This window comes from Takifugu flavidus, chromosome 1 (assembly GCF_003711565.1).
Source record: "Takifugu flavidus isolate HTHZ2018 chromosome 1, ASM371156v2, whole genome shotgun sequence".
In the NCBI taxonomy this organism is placed as follows: Eukaryota; Metazoa; Chordata; class Actinopteri; order Tetraodontiformes; family Tetraodontidae; genus Takifugu; species Takifugu flavidus.
The window spans coordinates 5,142,609-5,158,029 of NC_079520.1; the positions used below are offsets into that span (position 1 = coordinate 5,142,609).

The window sequence follows — 15,421 nt, forward strand, 5'->3', positions numbered from 1 at the left end:
ATAATATATATATATATATATATATATATATATATATATATATATATGGTGGGTCTTGAGCTTATTGTAATATTTTCATCTATAACTGAGTAATGACGCAGAGCAGGTTCCAGGTTACTGAGGGCACAAACATGTTTTTTTGTTTTTTTGGTGCATGTGTTTGTGGTGTGTGTGTGTGTGTGTGTGTGTGTGTGTGTGTGGTGTGTGTGGTGTGTGAGTGTGTATGTGTGTGTGTGTGTGTGTTCCACTCATTTCACAGACCTTTCATAGCCCGACTGCACTGTTTTCATTCCGTAGCGTTGTTAATAATTAATGTGTTGTTGACAAGAGTAAATTAAGTCCGTGTTCATTAAATCTGCAGTACGATGTGGTCTACTCTCATGTTTAGCAGCCGTCTACTTGTACCAGCAGATAATCAGTACAGTCATCGGCCTTTTTAAGACCAATAATAAAAAACTTACCTCAACAGAGCAAAGCCGATTTTTTTGCTTTTCTTCTCCGTCTCTTCTGGCTCCTCCGCTTTCTTCTTGTCCTTCTCTTTAACTTTCCCTTTGATCTTTTCTTTCTTCTTTGTTTTCACTTTCTTCTTTTTGTCTTTTTTGCCTTTGTCGTCCGTCCGATCCACAGCTCCCTGGCGGGAAGAACTGCTGGCAGGGGTGTCGCGCCCCGAGCTCACTTCAGAACTATCATCTGCAGTGAACAAAAACGGAGAGAAACAAATTATATGATTAACTGAAAACATCAGAATAGACAAGTTTATATATTTTAGCTTCTCTTTAATTTAAAACACTTTTGAAAATTAAGACTTTATTGCTGAATGTTAAAATGAGATATGCTAGTTTAATTAGCTTTAACTAGCATTCAACAGTGTCACAAAGTTCAACAGCCACGTGGGACACACGAGGGTCTATCTTACCACAGACAGCATGACAAGATAATCCACTCCATGTTAGCAAAGTACAACTAATGATTAACATCCAGTAACATCACCTGACGCAAACCACATTCTGCTGCTTTAGCAAACGAGGCTACACGATCGGCCTGCATTCACATCACCTCTATTATCGGCAACAATCAGCAGTGTTCAAGTTCCAAGTTATCATGCTGGAGTTGGTTCTGGACAAAGTGAGTGCCAGTGGTACATAAACATGAGGTTTCTGGATTCAGCTGACGCCAACATGACTCATAACGGCCGTAAAATCAGGCAACACCTGCCAAATCGCAGAGAGAAAGACTTCAGCGTGAAGACTATATTATAAAAAAAAGAATGCCCGGCAAAGACGCACAGACACTCACACCCTTCCAAACTTTCCCTGCGCGATGTCTTCATGGCAGATTTGATAGCTTTACATCTTATTAATTAACTGTTAGAAACAAGAAAAAAGAAGATGAGTAAACGGTGACGGCTCATTACTTCTTCCACAGGCTGGAGGCTGAGCTTTGCATTATAATGATATCACACACACACACACACCACACACACACACACAGAAAGAGAGAGAGAAATCGGCTCTTTTGTTAAACAGTCTCTGTATCTTGTTAAGTTATAAAACCTGTGTGTGTGTGTGTGTGTGATATCGATATAATATGTATGTGTTACGCAAGTAAGATATCAGACAGAAAACACAAGCTGAAAAACTGACTGACAGAAACTGTTGAGCGCGACACCCGATCCCAGCTGACACGAGACCTCAGCGACCCCCAGCCTCTGTTAAATGCGTCTCTTGACAACCAAATCCTGCTGCAACGCCGCGCATTGATGGGGATTCAGTTTGCCGTGCATCCTCTCCAACACTCGCCCAGAATAATTACTTCCTGTGCATTTGCACTGTCAAAACTGCGCTCGGTCGCACGCGCTGCCGGCGTTCTACTAATCAAGCGGTCGCTGAAATGAAGATCCAGTATGCTTTGGAGAACTGTTCTCTGTCAATTAACAGCAGCCCTCTAAGTGTTTAACATTTCGAAAGATAGTGACAGATGTGGCCGCTGCGTGTGTGCTGTGTTGACATGCTCTATTAGTCCCATCCTGTGTGAGTGTGGTGATGTGAATCAGGCCTGCTCATTACTCTGGTGGTGACTGATAAGAGTTTGCTGCTAATAACACAGCTGGGAATGGAGGCACACCTTCCGGTGATACAAACCAAGCAGCAGATGCCATTAAGCTCCCGGATAAATATATAAAACTCAAGTCGAGAGCGCGTTTGACTCCCGTAGCGTAAGTTGATACTGTTGCTTTGCTTCACAGGTGTTGACAGTCTGAGGCCTGGCGTTCTTGCGGTAACCTCGCCCAACTTTGGGTTGTTGCATTGGACAAATCAAACCCTGTTGTTGGATTGTTGCAGAAAACAAGGAGGAAATTCACGGTCCAGTCAGCAGTTAAACCTGATGGTTAGCTTAATAATGCTGGTTGAGTGAAATTTGAATATGGTCATTCTTTCTAGATTATTTTTGAGCTTTTATTTATTAGCTAATGCTCTTTCACATATGTGGTTGATGATGTTTTTTCCATCTTTGCTGCTTTAGTTTGGATGGGAGGCGGCCAGCAGTCCTGTTTTTCAGCCTTTACTGTGCTTCAGTTAGTTATTTTCATAGGTGGGTTCAGTGGAGAACTCTGGGATGGTGGCCTATTACTTTTGGCTAGAATCCCCCAAGCCCCTTTTGTTTTCTATAATTTGAACCTGACTGTGGCTTGGTTTGCTTTTCCTTTCAGTTCTGGTTAAATTGGAAACAAAGAAACTTTGTCGAGCTGGGTTTTCATGATTTGCACCTCTTTTGCTTATGCAAACTTTCTGTTTCTGTTTCTTAATTAAGTTGAAGACAGCACTGTAAACACATCAGCCTCTTCATCGCCTACCGTTGTCATCTTCAGGCGGCCCGTCATAGGATTTATCAATAGCTGCTCTGAAGCTCTCGTTGCAGCCTCGTCCCCGAACCATGTTTTGACGTGGGCGGTGAAACGGGAGGAACTCGTTGTTCCTGTTGACCTCTGACATGGCCGTCTGGAGGCTCTCCAAAGAACTGGACTTCTTCAGGCCGAGGGTAGGTCCCAGTTCCACAGACGCTGGGAGTGCTGTGGACACAGAGACATAAAGAGAATGAAAACAGTGCTACAACCACTGTACATCCCCAACTAGCAGCAGTCACTGGAGAGATGAAGGAAGAAACCCCCAACAGCACACATCTCTCACCCCATCACCCTAAAGAGCAATTTAGCAGCCTTGACCCATGAAGACAACAAAGTCAATATGTCTAAGAGTGCTATGGATAAAACAATAGTAAACAGAAAGTCTCCTAATTAGCAAATGTCTGATGATATTGTAATATAGCATTACAGATCTGAGCTTAGCTGTGATTGGGTTTAAAAGCCAGTGACCAGCTGACCAAAAGCCAGAAATTCAGCAACAAGGCTCAACTCTGGAGGGTGAGGGAGGAGGGCAGAAAAAAGCAAACAAGGAAAAAAAAAACTAGTGTAGTTAACTATGCTGTTGCAGAGTGTGTGATGGATGCAAGGTCGGCTTCACTGTCACCGATTCACCATCCATCATCACAAGTACGCTGCGAGAGATATTAGAGAGGGATGCAGGGACACAGCAAAAGGGATGATGAAGAGGGGCGCAGCGGAGGAGGAGACAGAGCAGTGGTGGAAGCATTGAAGGGAGGATAAGGTCACACCTGCTGTGAAGATGTGGAGGGGAAAAAAAAGAACACGGTTTTGCCTGGAGCCCACCGTGATGTTCCCCCCACCTGTGAGGATTGTTGATTGGAAAACAAAGAGGGCGAGAAGTTGATGGGTGCTTTCGGTCACCCAGAACAAGGAAGATGCCGATGGTGGGAATGATGTAGAGAGACAGGAGCAACGGCGGGGGGAGACAACAAATTAAGTTTCCTCAGGGAAATACGGCGGGGGCAGGAAGGAGGACAGAGAAAAATGGGATAGCAGCGAGGAAGGCAGGGCGTGCTGCCAGCTCAGAACTCTGGTAATCCTCTCTCTCACACACATACCCACACACACACACACATTTTGGATTCTGTGCTGGCCCCGGCTTGTCGATATGATGCCACTGTGATTCATGATAGCTAAACCTGCATCACTTCAGCTAATGATTCCCCATACACACCACTGCCCTTAATATGTGTGTGTGTGCTTTCCTTTTTTTTAAAGCAGAGGAGAGGAAAGGGCTGATGTGACATACACATCTATTTAAACAACCATTAACACACACACACACATGAAGAATGCATGCATAATGTAGGTTGGCTGCAGGGAGAGCAGTCAGACAAAGGCCAAGTGTGTAAGAACGTTCATGAACACTTCTGATGTGTTCTGGGGGCACAGTTCAGAGATTACTGCCATGGTCTACAAAAGTATTGTTAATAAGCACAGATTACATATCAAAGGTCTCTCCATGCTTAATCTGCAAGTATGAACTTGTGATCGTCTGGAGTATCTGTCTAAAAGATTGTTTAAAAGGATGTAGTTTCTGCCATTAACTGAGGTGAAATGCATTGTGGGATAGCTTGCTGTTCCAAATCCACACTAGTCACATCCGATGCATATTTCATGGACCGTCCTTGGGCAGCAACTAATGATGTTTTACAAATACACGAGGAACATCCCTTTATAACACGTTCACGTCCCTAGAGCCAGTTCATGCAGCCGGGATCAGACCGCCAAGGTCCCTGCCTCCCAACACACAATGCACCCGACCCCCTTGGCCCCTCCTGCAGGTGGTGAGCCCACGGGAAGGGGGTCCCATGTTGCCTCTTCGGGCTGTGCCCGGCCGGACTCCATGGGCAGAGGTCCGGCCACCAGGCGCTCGCCAACGTGCCCCACACCCAGGCCTGGCTCCAGGAGGGGGCCCCGGTGACCTGCATCAGTCAAGGGAAACTTAGGACCAATGTTTTTACTCGTCATAAGGGGGTCTTGGGCTACGCTTTGTCTGGTCCCTCACCTAGGACCTGTTTGCCATGGGTGGCCCTACCAGGGGCATAAAGCCCCAGACAACGGAGCTCCTAGGATCATTGGGACACGCAAACCCCTCCACCACGATAAGGTGGTAGCCCAGGAGGGCTCTAGGGTAGGTTACATTTTGAAACTGGTGAGTGAGAGGCCTGCGTGCCAAAAGTTAAGCCAGCTCGTACTGTTTGTGTTTCAACTGTACACACTTCAAAAGAAACGGCTGCATTGGCGTCCTGACAGGCGTTCAGTCATGCTTGTCTTTCAATAGTTGAATTCAGAGTGGAGCTGGGAGTCATCCTGCAGCAGAGGTCTGCAGAGTTGGAGGGCAGCGGCAGTCACTTCAAACACGCAAGACGGAGCGTGTGTGCACGGAGATGGATTTGTTTGCAAAAGACTGGCCAACGGGATGAAATAAATAGTGTCATAAATAGCTTAGTGGCACTGGGCCGGGTTATGAGCGCGCATCAATATCCTCAAACACACACACACACACAATATGTTTTGCTGTGAGTAGCAGGATTTGTGTCACAAATGTAATTACTGCTGTCCAAATGTAAGATGATAGAATTAAGCTGCTTTTAAAAAGAGAGAGCCAGAGAGAGAGAGTGAGAGAGAGCGAGGATGAAAAGAGCGACATCGGTAACAAAGTGGTTTGAGGCGAGATGATATGAAAGTGGAGGTTTGTCAGAGGAAAAAAAAGGACATCGAGGGGATGCTACCGAATAAAAACAAAGCACCGGAGCCTGGGATTGAAAGAGCGAGGATGAGAGCGGTGACGAGAGAGTGATGTGATGCTGAGGGAGAAAGAAAAAAATAAAATAAACACAGAGATTGCCAAGCTATCCCAAGGCGATTGGGTTGGCAGGCCGGCAACGGGCTACTTTCAAAGTCAAAATTACACAGAGGAGAGGCTTAGCAGCACGCCGCTGTGTCAGAGCCAGGCCGACTCCGCACCAACTATTTCTGGTACACCAACTCCCACTTTAGAAGGAAATGGAGTTTAATTCTCCAAGTTATCGTCCGTAATGTCTGGTCACTGCAGTTGTTTGTGTGAAGAGAAATGTGACATCAAGGCTGCCTCTTAAGACTGCCTGCTTGTGTAATTGCTTATGTCCCTCAGTGTGTGTCTGTGCGTCATAGATACGATCCATAAAGTGGGCGCACGTGGGTCCTCTGCTGAATCTTTTGCATATGAGACGAGGCTTCTCTATCCCACAGTGTTTTATGATAATGGCACACGCAACATAAACCACGTAAAAATAAATTCATTAATTAAATCAAATGTGACATCGTCCTCGGTCTCCTGGTGGTATTTACTGGTGGCTGCTGAGCTTAACGCAGAGGCTGCTGCTCAACTAAACAATAAAAAGAGGAAATACGGAGCAATAACGATGCAAATCATAGAAATAAATATGGTTTGTGGGAAAAACCATCTTGTACGAAAAAGGTGCAAAACCTAATTTATTGAGCAATAACGGATAATAGTTATACATCTATAAACCATCCCTTTATAGTTGTGTTGTCCCATTTTACTTCATCCAAGCAATATGGTCATCTAAGGAACAAAAAGAAGACCTTTTCAAACATTCCAAGGTCCATTTAAAGAGTACCTTGTACAACCTTTGCATGTCAGTACACGCGACAGTACCCTTAAAAAACATTAGTTAATTTGATTTTCTTTGTTGTCAGGATTCGAGCATTAGCATCTGGAGCTGAGCTAAAAGCAGCAGCATCTTCATTGTTAGTGTACACGCTCATCCATAAGCGCTTAAAACTGCTGTCAAAACTAATCTGTCACAGAGGAATAAAACTAGAAGACCGATTCATCCCAGACAGAAACAAATGGCTTCTCCTATTTTCCCTCAAGCGTCATACAATATGCAGGAGAATCCTTGTCAGGCATCTGTGAGTGGAGCCTGATGGAGATGAATCGCCGCACCGGCAACGACTGACGGCAACGACCATCTCCTGATTACTGCTCACCTTTATTGGCTTACTGTAGGACATGGGTGGGGGGTCAAAGGTCGCTCCTCATGCAAATGGGCAACAGAGACTATGAAACATGTATGTAATAACAGAGATAACAGCGCGTGCACTAGGACAGGCAGCTGCACACCCGCGATGCCAAAAGTTAAAAACTGTTGGAGACGCAGCGACTGCTCAGTTCAGCTGTTCTCAACGGTGCGTCTGAAGCCACAGGAGCACCCGGACAAAGAAAGAGGTGCTCTCCTGCTTGTGACAAATTAATCCATCAATCTGCATCAGTCTGACAAGTCAGTTTTCAGGTTAAATCCTCAGCAAAGTCTGAGAGAGTTGGAGAGACTGGGAAACAATGGAGGAAGACACGGAGACAGAGATGAGCGCATTGAGGAGACAATTGCAGGGGGAGGGGGGGGACGCAGCTCTCTCAGGACGCAGGTTTGGCAAAGCCTCGTCAATGTGTGACGGTTTGTAATCAAAGTCAAAGTTCCGCTGGGGAGAAATCCAGACAATGGACTGCTCCAGCCTCCCGCCGCATCACGCCGGTTTCCCAGACAAACGCGCACGCTCAGACAGATGCTGTTTGTTCTAAGCTCCTCCGCTTGTCAGCCTCTAAGCCTGAATGACGTTGGCCGGAACGAAGACGAGAAATAAAGGGCAGGAGGGCGACAAAACCTGGCGGTGGGCACAAGAACGGCAAAACTACTCATGGTCTTCATGTATCATCTGAGTAATGGGAGGATCGTTTTGATGTGGTGTAAGATTGTGTCCTTCATGGCCTGTTTTAATGTATGCACTGTTGAAGTAGATGCTGGGTTTATCTGGTCTGATAGGAGCCATCTGTGCAGTCGTGAACAGAAACGTGGCAGGAACGTGGCAGGAACGTGGCAGGAACGTGGCAGGAACACGGCGCCACCTACGCCGAGTGTTTACCCGAAACACATGTAAAGGAGGCAGCGATGAGTCCATCTCGAGCACCGAGGTTTGCAGACAGTAAGTTTACAGAAACACTTTACCACCGCTTCCTGCTGCCGTAATAGATTTTGTTTCTGCAGCATTCTTACCTGTGGGAATTTCCTTTCCATTTAAAGCAGAATATCAACAGATAGCAGAAAAGGACGATTTAAGGTGCACTTGCAATCACAGTCAAGAATAATTCCACTTAAACGTTCCTACAGACAAACATATTTTTCTTTCTCCACTTTTTCTTTCCAACATTCCAATTATAGTGTGGGATATTCACCATTTGTCAGCTTGATTTTCTTTATTTTGCAGACTGTTCCACCTGTGATATACTGTATTTACATAGTTTTCTGATTTGTATTGGGGTTTTTTTCTTTAGTAGAGAGTGTACGCCTGATTCCTTCACCTTGATACTCTCTTTCTCACACACACCCAGACATACACACACACACACACACACTGCATTTCGCAACACAGGCCTCTGTGATTCTACTAAACTGTAGTATAATGATATAAAATATTCCAAGGTTCACATTTTCCAGGGTGATGGAGACTTTCCATTATAGAAATATCACCATAATGGCAATACTTATTTATAATAATGCGTCTGTGTACTGGTGCCCGTTGGGGTTTTTTGCGCAGGGAATGCTGGGAGTGAAAATTGCATTCCCAGAAGTTATTGTCTTTAAAGTGATTACTTGCCATGAACCTCCCCTACCTCACCCCCAGTTTTTTGGAAGGTTTAACCTATGAAAAATACATCAGAATGAGGGAAAGTGGGTTGGCCTTGAAAAGGAAAAAAAAAAACACTTTGGGGCCAGGAACATACACTTTGTGGTGATATTAAAAACAGGAGACAGAAAACGAATAAACAGACTTAAAACGTCTGAATTAAGGGTAAAACAACAAAGGTTGGAAATGTGCAGAATTTTAAAAAGAAAGCAAAAAATAAAAAAGCCTGTGGCCATTCGTTCCGGGCAATCGTGTTTTAAAGATAAGAGGCAAAGCTAAAGTATGCAAAATGTCTGAGTCAAACTGGGTTAAAGTGCCCTGCTGTCTGCCTTTGCCTCTGTCTGAGACTTCATTCAATAAAAACAGAATTGTATATCACAGGCCGACCGCTTAATCCATTTTCTTCCTGCAGCATGTGATCTATGAAAGGTGTATCAACAACAAGCTGAGACCTTCAGAGGAGAACAATAAAAGAGACAAATTAAAGCGGATACAGCCACAAGCTCTGTAAATCCAGGTTTACACACTTTACTTTGGCGTTTTCTGAATACGCATAGATGTGTCGGTGAATCTAATATCAAATCACTGATGTTTTTTTGTGAAAATAGCTGTTTCCATGTGTGAGAGAAGTCCACAAACACCACCATCATCATCATCATCATCATCATCATCATCAGAAACCAATCAATGCAAAAAGTGAACACAAGAAAACAAGTCAGTCGTAATGAGCATTCCCATCTATCTTCTACTTTCTATCCACACTGGCTCTAGAACAAAGAGGTAGAGGCTAAGTCAAGGCAAGTACCTGCCTGCATAAAGCAAGGGAAAGACTGGGAAAAGCCAGACTGATTGGAAAAAATAAAGTGGGCAGCAGTGAGCTGCGAGTTTGAGTGCTCTTCTTTTCAACAGGTTGCAAATGAAATGTGGGCGACTTCAAGGTGCAGTCACGAGTGTCCTCACTCTCATTTTATCTTTCTTTCTCTCTCAACCTTAAGAACTACCGGTAGTAGGAGAATGCAGGTGTGGAGATGTGGCCACTGTGCTCTTTGTGCAAGTCCTGCTTTTCACCACTCCAATCTGAGGTATTTCTACAGAAAATGGTAGTAGTGGAGAAGACATGCACTGTGAGGGAATAATGAGGCTGTGGATTTATTTATCCAATACTGTGCATTTTTATTAAATGCACTTAAAAGGCAACCATCGTACAGTTTATTGTCATTAGCAATTCTAAAAATGTCCACCAGTCCAGGTGCAGAAACCACTTTTGGTTTCATTTAACATCACTCTTTTATCATTTATGAGAACATACTTGGCAGAATGAATCACGTACGGCCTATTTTCCAAGTCAAATGAGAGGTTAGCTGAGCAGCTGGGTACAGTGGCTGCAGCAACAATGGCAACAGTTGTGCAAAAGGAAATTTGCACTTACAGTAAAATCTGTGGTCAGGGTGTGTCTGACATCCACGTCTGAGACATGGAATTAAGGGAAAGGTGTGAATCATGTTATATATGTGACAATGATGTCAGAAAGTGATGGAAGTAAAGGCTACTGATGAGGTGTTTCAACCACCTCTGGCTACTTTGACAGATTTATGCAATTCAAGAGAAGTGCATGCAGCTAGAGGAATGGGAAAGCCAAATTTGCCCATTTCTGCCCCTTTAAATTTCACCACTGCTGCGCCGAGGGCATCACTCATCTGCAGGTGTAAGTGATAGACAGTGTTTCTCTCACCTGTGGTGTCTTCACCCAGTGAGCCGACGTTGCTCTCATCTGCGACTGAAGGAAAACAAACACATTAGAAAAAACGAGCTTTTATGTGTCATACATAAAAAATACCCACTGAATCTTTTGCGCCCCATTCCCTTCATCTGTGACTATTCTATTTCTATGTTTTGTTTTATAACCTGGAAGCACAGCTGCTCTCTTTCTCTGAGATGTCAAGACAGCTTTGCTGCTACTGAAGTTTATTTCATTTCCTCCCGTCTCTCTCACTTCATTTATCATCCAGCCTCCCTTTCCCCTTTCCTCTGACGGTGCCTTGCTGCAACGCCCCCCCCCCCCCACACAACTATCCCTTTCACCTCCTGCCCTTTAACCCTCTGCTCTCCGCTCAGTATTTTCATTTCGTCTTCACTTACACTGATATCATCCAGCAGTGTTTTCCTCCATCTCTCCCTTCTTTGATCCCCATTCTTTCCAAAATTGCTCCTCCTTTCATTTTCTAAAAACTCCCCAATTTTGCCCCTTCTTCTCCTGTAGCCTCAGTCCAGGCCAATCTCAGCAAGGAACGCACAGACTAGTAGTGCTCAGAAGCACACACCCCGACCACAAAACCCAAGCAGTAAAATGGCTTCTCCACAAAAATACTTCTGTAATGAAAAACAAACCTTGAGTGTAACTCGAGCCATGCGCACATCTGTAGGAGCCACGAGTGTCAAGCATGTGCAAATGGCATTAGATATATGGGTCCCCATTTGCGCTGTCAGGTAAGATAATTGCTGATTTAAAGCATAAGTTGTTAAGATGAGTCCGACTAAAGCTCGTTTCAAACTGGGTTCAAAAATAATTAACAAAATCAAACAGAGAGACAAATATGGTCTGAAGGGAAAACAGAGTCAGAGCCAAATACTGAGCCAACGGGACACCATCTTACTGTAAACTGTTTGAGCTGAGTTGGAAAGAGAAATGAGGACAAATGAAATAAAGATGGAATTATGCAAATAACCCAGAAATAAAATGCTGAAACTGCAATTCTGGCTCTTTTTTTGGCCATTAGCTCAAAGTCCACAGTGAGAAACTGCAACAGTTCGCCTGAAAAACTTTGGTGAGGCTAATTTCCACTTCGAGAGGTTGTTAAATGCTGTGAAATCCTTGTGCAAGTCTGAAAGCAAATATCTATTTGTCCAGACAATAGACAAACGGAACTAAAGACATCAGAGACAGATGTTCTCGGATACTGGCAGTTTAGCTCCCCAGTCCTGCAAACAGATGCATTCAACGCACAGGAATGTACAGCCCTGATCACAAAACCTCAAACCCAATATTTGCCATATTCAGACTGTATTCCTGTGTGCGCAAGTGTGAATAAATAATGGAGTGCAAATATGGCCTCATCCTCATCTGACAGAAACACGATTCAAAATGAAGTCTCTGGTCAGATGCTTTCATTTGAGTCGTATGTTGGGCCATACATGTGAACTACGCCACTTCTAGACAGACAAAAGTGCATCAGAGGTGCTGCACAGAATCCACCCTGGAATAAAACACACTACAGGATAATGATGAAGGGAAATATGGGTTTTCTCTATTTCTCATTTGTGTAGATCAGCCAACAGTTGCAAGCAGCCTGTAAATGGTCCTGTGGACAGGTGACAAGCAGACTCTGATATCTGATCTGATCTGCATATCCACAGGGGACCGCAGGGGTATTAAATATCTACTACAAAAAAAGAGATTTGGGTTCTGCCTGCAGTATGAATAAAGTGAAGCGGGGTTGAGCCGTCATTAGTGCTCCACTCATCTCCTGGATCATATCTGTTATGAGAGATAAATGATACCAAAGATGGGTTGCAGGCATGTATGTTTGATATCATTAGTAATTTTCTCTTGGAATTGCTAAAGTAAAAATTATATTGACAAAAGTAATGTACGTGGAAATAGCACAATGAAACATGACAAACAGCAATCAAACCACAATTTGGTGCATAATTCACTCATTTTCAGATCATTGATTGATTTATTCTTATATATTTGTACCGGTGGTATTAGAATATACTAACAGAGCCAAAATTGGCTCTTCTCACAAGTAAAAGCAGAAACGGTCCGAATGTGCAGCTTCTAAACACCATCAACCTCGTTCCGCATGTGATGAGGGAGCAGGCTGTTCTCCTGAACTTTACAGAAACAGATGGCATGCTGGGAATAAGAAAAAGGGCAGAGCGGGATCTGGAAGGATTTGAGGCCCCTCGTTGGGAATAACATTTGTTCCAAAAGAGGCAAGCTCCTCGCATGTCTGTATAAAAACATAATTAATGTTTGGATAAGTCGTGTCCCTCAACTGTCGGGAAGACAAATAGACGTTTGTAAAATCGCTGTTCCTACAGCTGCTTGATATTTTGGTCGTGAAATCGTGTGGCGCCATTCAAGTGGTAATGAAGTGTCAAAAGAGTAAAGGGAAGGGTTTGCATGAAAACAAAAGGGGGGAATGAACTGACGTACAGTGCAACAGTCCCTTATTTACGTCGAAAAATGGCTGTACAAACAGTGGCCCGCTCTTTTGTCTCATTTCCTCTCTGACACGCACTCGTGCATCTGGCAGCAGGGCCCGTGTGAGAGGGAGGGCTGAGGGAATGACATTTCAAACAATATGCTTTTGTTGTGCTGCAACATCCACTGTCGCATGGATGTATGCATGAGCGTGGACTAAAACTAGCAAACACCCCCCCCCCCCCCCCCTTTTTTTTTTTTTTGCTCTAAAGCTGACTTTTTAACAATCGTGGAAATGTCACTGAACCCTCGCTGAAGATGTTAAAAATCAGGGAGCAACAGGTGACAGAGCTGGTGTGGGAAGCGGGAGGCAGCCTTTGTGGTGCATTTTAATGAAGTGCAATTAAAGGCTTTTGACACAAATTGTGGCCCAATTATCCGGCAAAACATAAAGAGAAAAGCAGTAGGTAGTCAAGTGTCACAGGCTGCCGTTCCTTTCGCGGCATTTACGCGCTCTTCAACCCCTGGAGGAGTACAAAGAAAATGACTACAGCTGACCGCCTCCACACGTTCCTCCATCATGTTGATGAAACATTTTCCTGCATCACTATCAAGCTCTCCCAGTTCCAAATTTGGAGCAGCTGTGTTTTAAAACAACCGTATTCAGCGATTGTAAATTGAGGTTTCCTGCAAACAGCCGCCAATACGAATTCAGACCGGCAGATGACTTCAATCGCCATCAAAAACTGTGTGAAAAAAGCCAAAACAGTTCAGCAAGCCGTGCTTTCATTATCTGTTAGGCAGAGATGCCATGCAGCCACCATGCAGAGCATAAACAGTAAACTCTCCCCACCGCTGGGCTGCTGGTTCTGAGTCGTACCCAGGTCCATGCTCTTGGAGGCCTTCACGTGCTGGAACTGCCACTGGTTCTGGCCTGGAGTCTGAGGTTGAGCGGAGGAAGAGCCGTGGGAGGGTTCCCTGGAAAAACAACCAATGCTGGGAAAAAAAAGATCTTTTCTTTGTGCTTGATATTGTGAAAAATAAAATATTTATCATGCGTTCGGTTTATATGATTCATGCTAAATTATACTGCAATAAAACATGAATTATGGGAATTATTAGTTGATGAATAAAATATTCCTCCCCACTTACTTGTTGTGTGTAGAGGAGTAGAAATTGTTCAGCTCTGTTCCGTGGCTATTGAGCTCACTGTCCTCCTCCTCCGTGTGAAAGTAACTGCCATTGGTGCCTGAGAAAACAAGAAGAGGGCAGGTCAAATGTGCCGCTTCTATGGGGCAAATCGAGGGGGGTGGCCATCTTTTTTCTTGACCCGGGACACTGATCAGCACGCTAGAATGTGCACTGGGAAAAGCGCCTGTCTGTGCTGTAATTGGAGGACGTCACCACGGCAACTGTTAAATAATTATTGATCCAGTCAAAAACACCGCACCTGTGACTAAATATATAATGTCGTATTAGGAACTACAATGTCATCTCCTGACGCTCAAAAGTCTCCAACTGAAAGCTGGAGACTGATAAATGCTAAGAAGATAAAGCAAGTGGATGAAAATGGCCCAGCGATCGCAGCTGCTCTCCATCCAGAGAATCTTCCTGCGCCTCACTGATACGGCTGCGTCTGCGTGATAAACGCCTTCTTGACAACTTGATGCACAGACGTGCCGTCCACGCAGGCCCAATTTACATACTCTCATCACTTCTGGGAACGCAGGGCTGTCACCCAACACATGCTGGGATTATTACGGTCTTCTCTCTGCATCCGTCCGCACACGGAGACGCCGGAGCCGAGAGTGCCTGGCGATATCGCGTCTTCCCATCTCTCCATAATCACCTGCTTTCTTTTCCCCACTTGCAAAATCTGATATTTTGGCATTGTCATTTATCCCTTTTGTTTCCCGCTGTTCCTAAACTTCCATCCTTATCCTGAGTGCCAAAACCTTAATCAGCGGAACTGTCATGAAGCCATTCTTCTGGCTTCTTACAAAAGCTCACATTGTTCTCGCTGACTCCTACTCATTCAAGTGAAAAGGGGGGTCTGTATCTCTCTACACACCAAATTTATCAATTTATGTCTGAACCACTTCCATCTCGGCCCTTTTCTGTCTGTTTTGTGTTTTTCTGTTTTGACCTAAATATCCTCAACACAGTAACGACACAAAGTTTGTTATTTTCCTGCAATGCTGTAAGTTACAATTGCTGGCTAAGGGTCAAAGGTCAAGCTCACAGGGATTTGCATAATGTTGTGTACCCAAGAGGTGATGACAAAGAAACGATTTGTAACGTGACATTGTTAAAGGATGTTTTCTTTAATATCGGACTTAATAAAAATGTTTACGTGATGCAGGGATGTTTAGAAGGATTGCACAACCATGGCTGGAAATTCTAATGTTGCATTGATGCACACACGATCTGAAGCAGATACCTTTAATTACAGCTTCACACACCATCGACAGAATAGTTCCTGACTTCAAGCTTGGTTGAATCTTTACAGCTGGACGGGCAGATCAGGGAAGCATTTGTACAAATCAGAGTGCTAATTTGAACCGGTACACCAGTAGTCA

The 15,421-nt window shown here is 44.3% G+C and overlaps 1 protein-coding gene across 12 annotated transcripts in view; it reads right to left on the bottom strand.

The window, feature by feature from the left end:
• The window catches only part of pard3bb (par-3 family cell polarity regulator beta b), a 119,164-nt gene that overhangs the window by 53,806 nt on the left and 49,937 nt on the right, over window positions 1-15,421 (bottom strand). For 7 of the 12 annotated variants that reach the window (XM_057035225.1, XM_057035289.1, XM_057035279.1 and 4 more), the window contains exons 16-20: window positions 13,995-14,091; window positions 13,696-13,838; window positions 10,368-10,412; window positions 2,855-3,070; window positions 462-690 (exon numbers count right to left, since the gene is read on the bottom strand). In XM_057035225.1, coding sequence (XP_056891205.1) covers window positions 462-690; window positions 2,855-3,070; window positions 10,368-10,412; window positions 13,696-13,838; window positions 13,995-14,091 — 730 coding nt within the window. The remainder of the gene's footprint in view (window positions 1-461; window positions 691-2,854; window positions 3,071-10,367; window positions 10,413-13,695; window positions 13,839-13,994; window positions 14,092-15,421) is intronic. The other 5 variants (XM_057035261.1, XM_057035233.1, XM_057035270.1 and 2 more) reach the window with 5 other exon arrangements.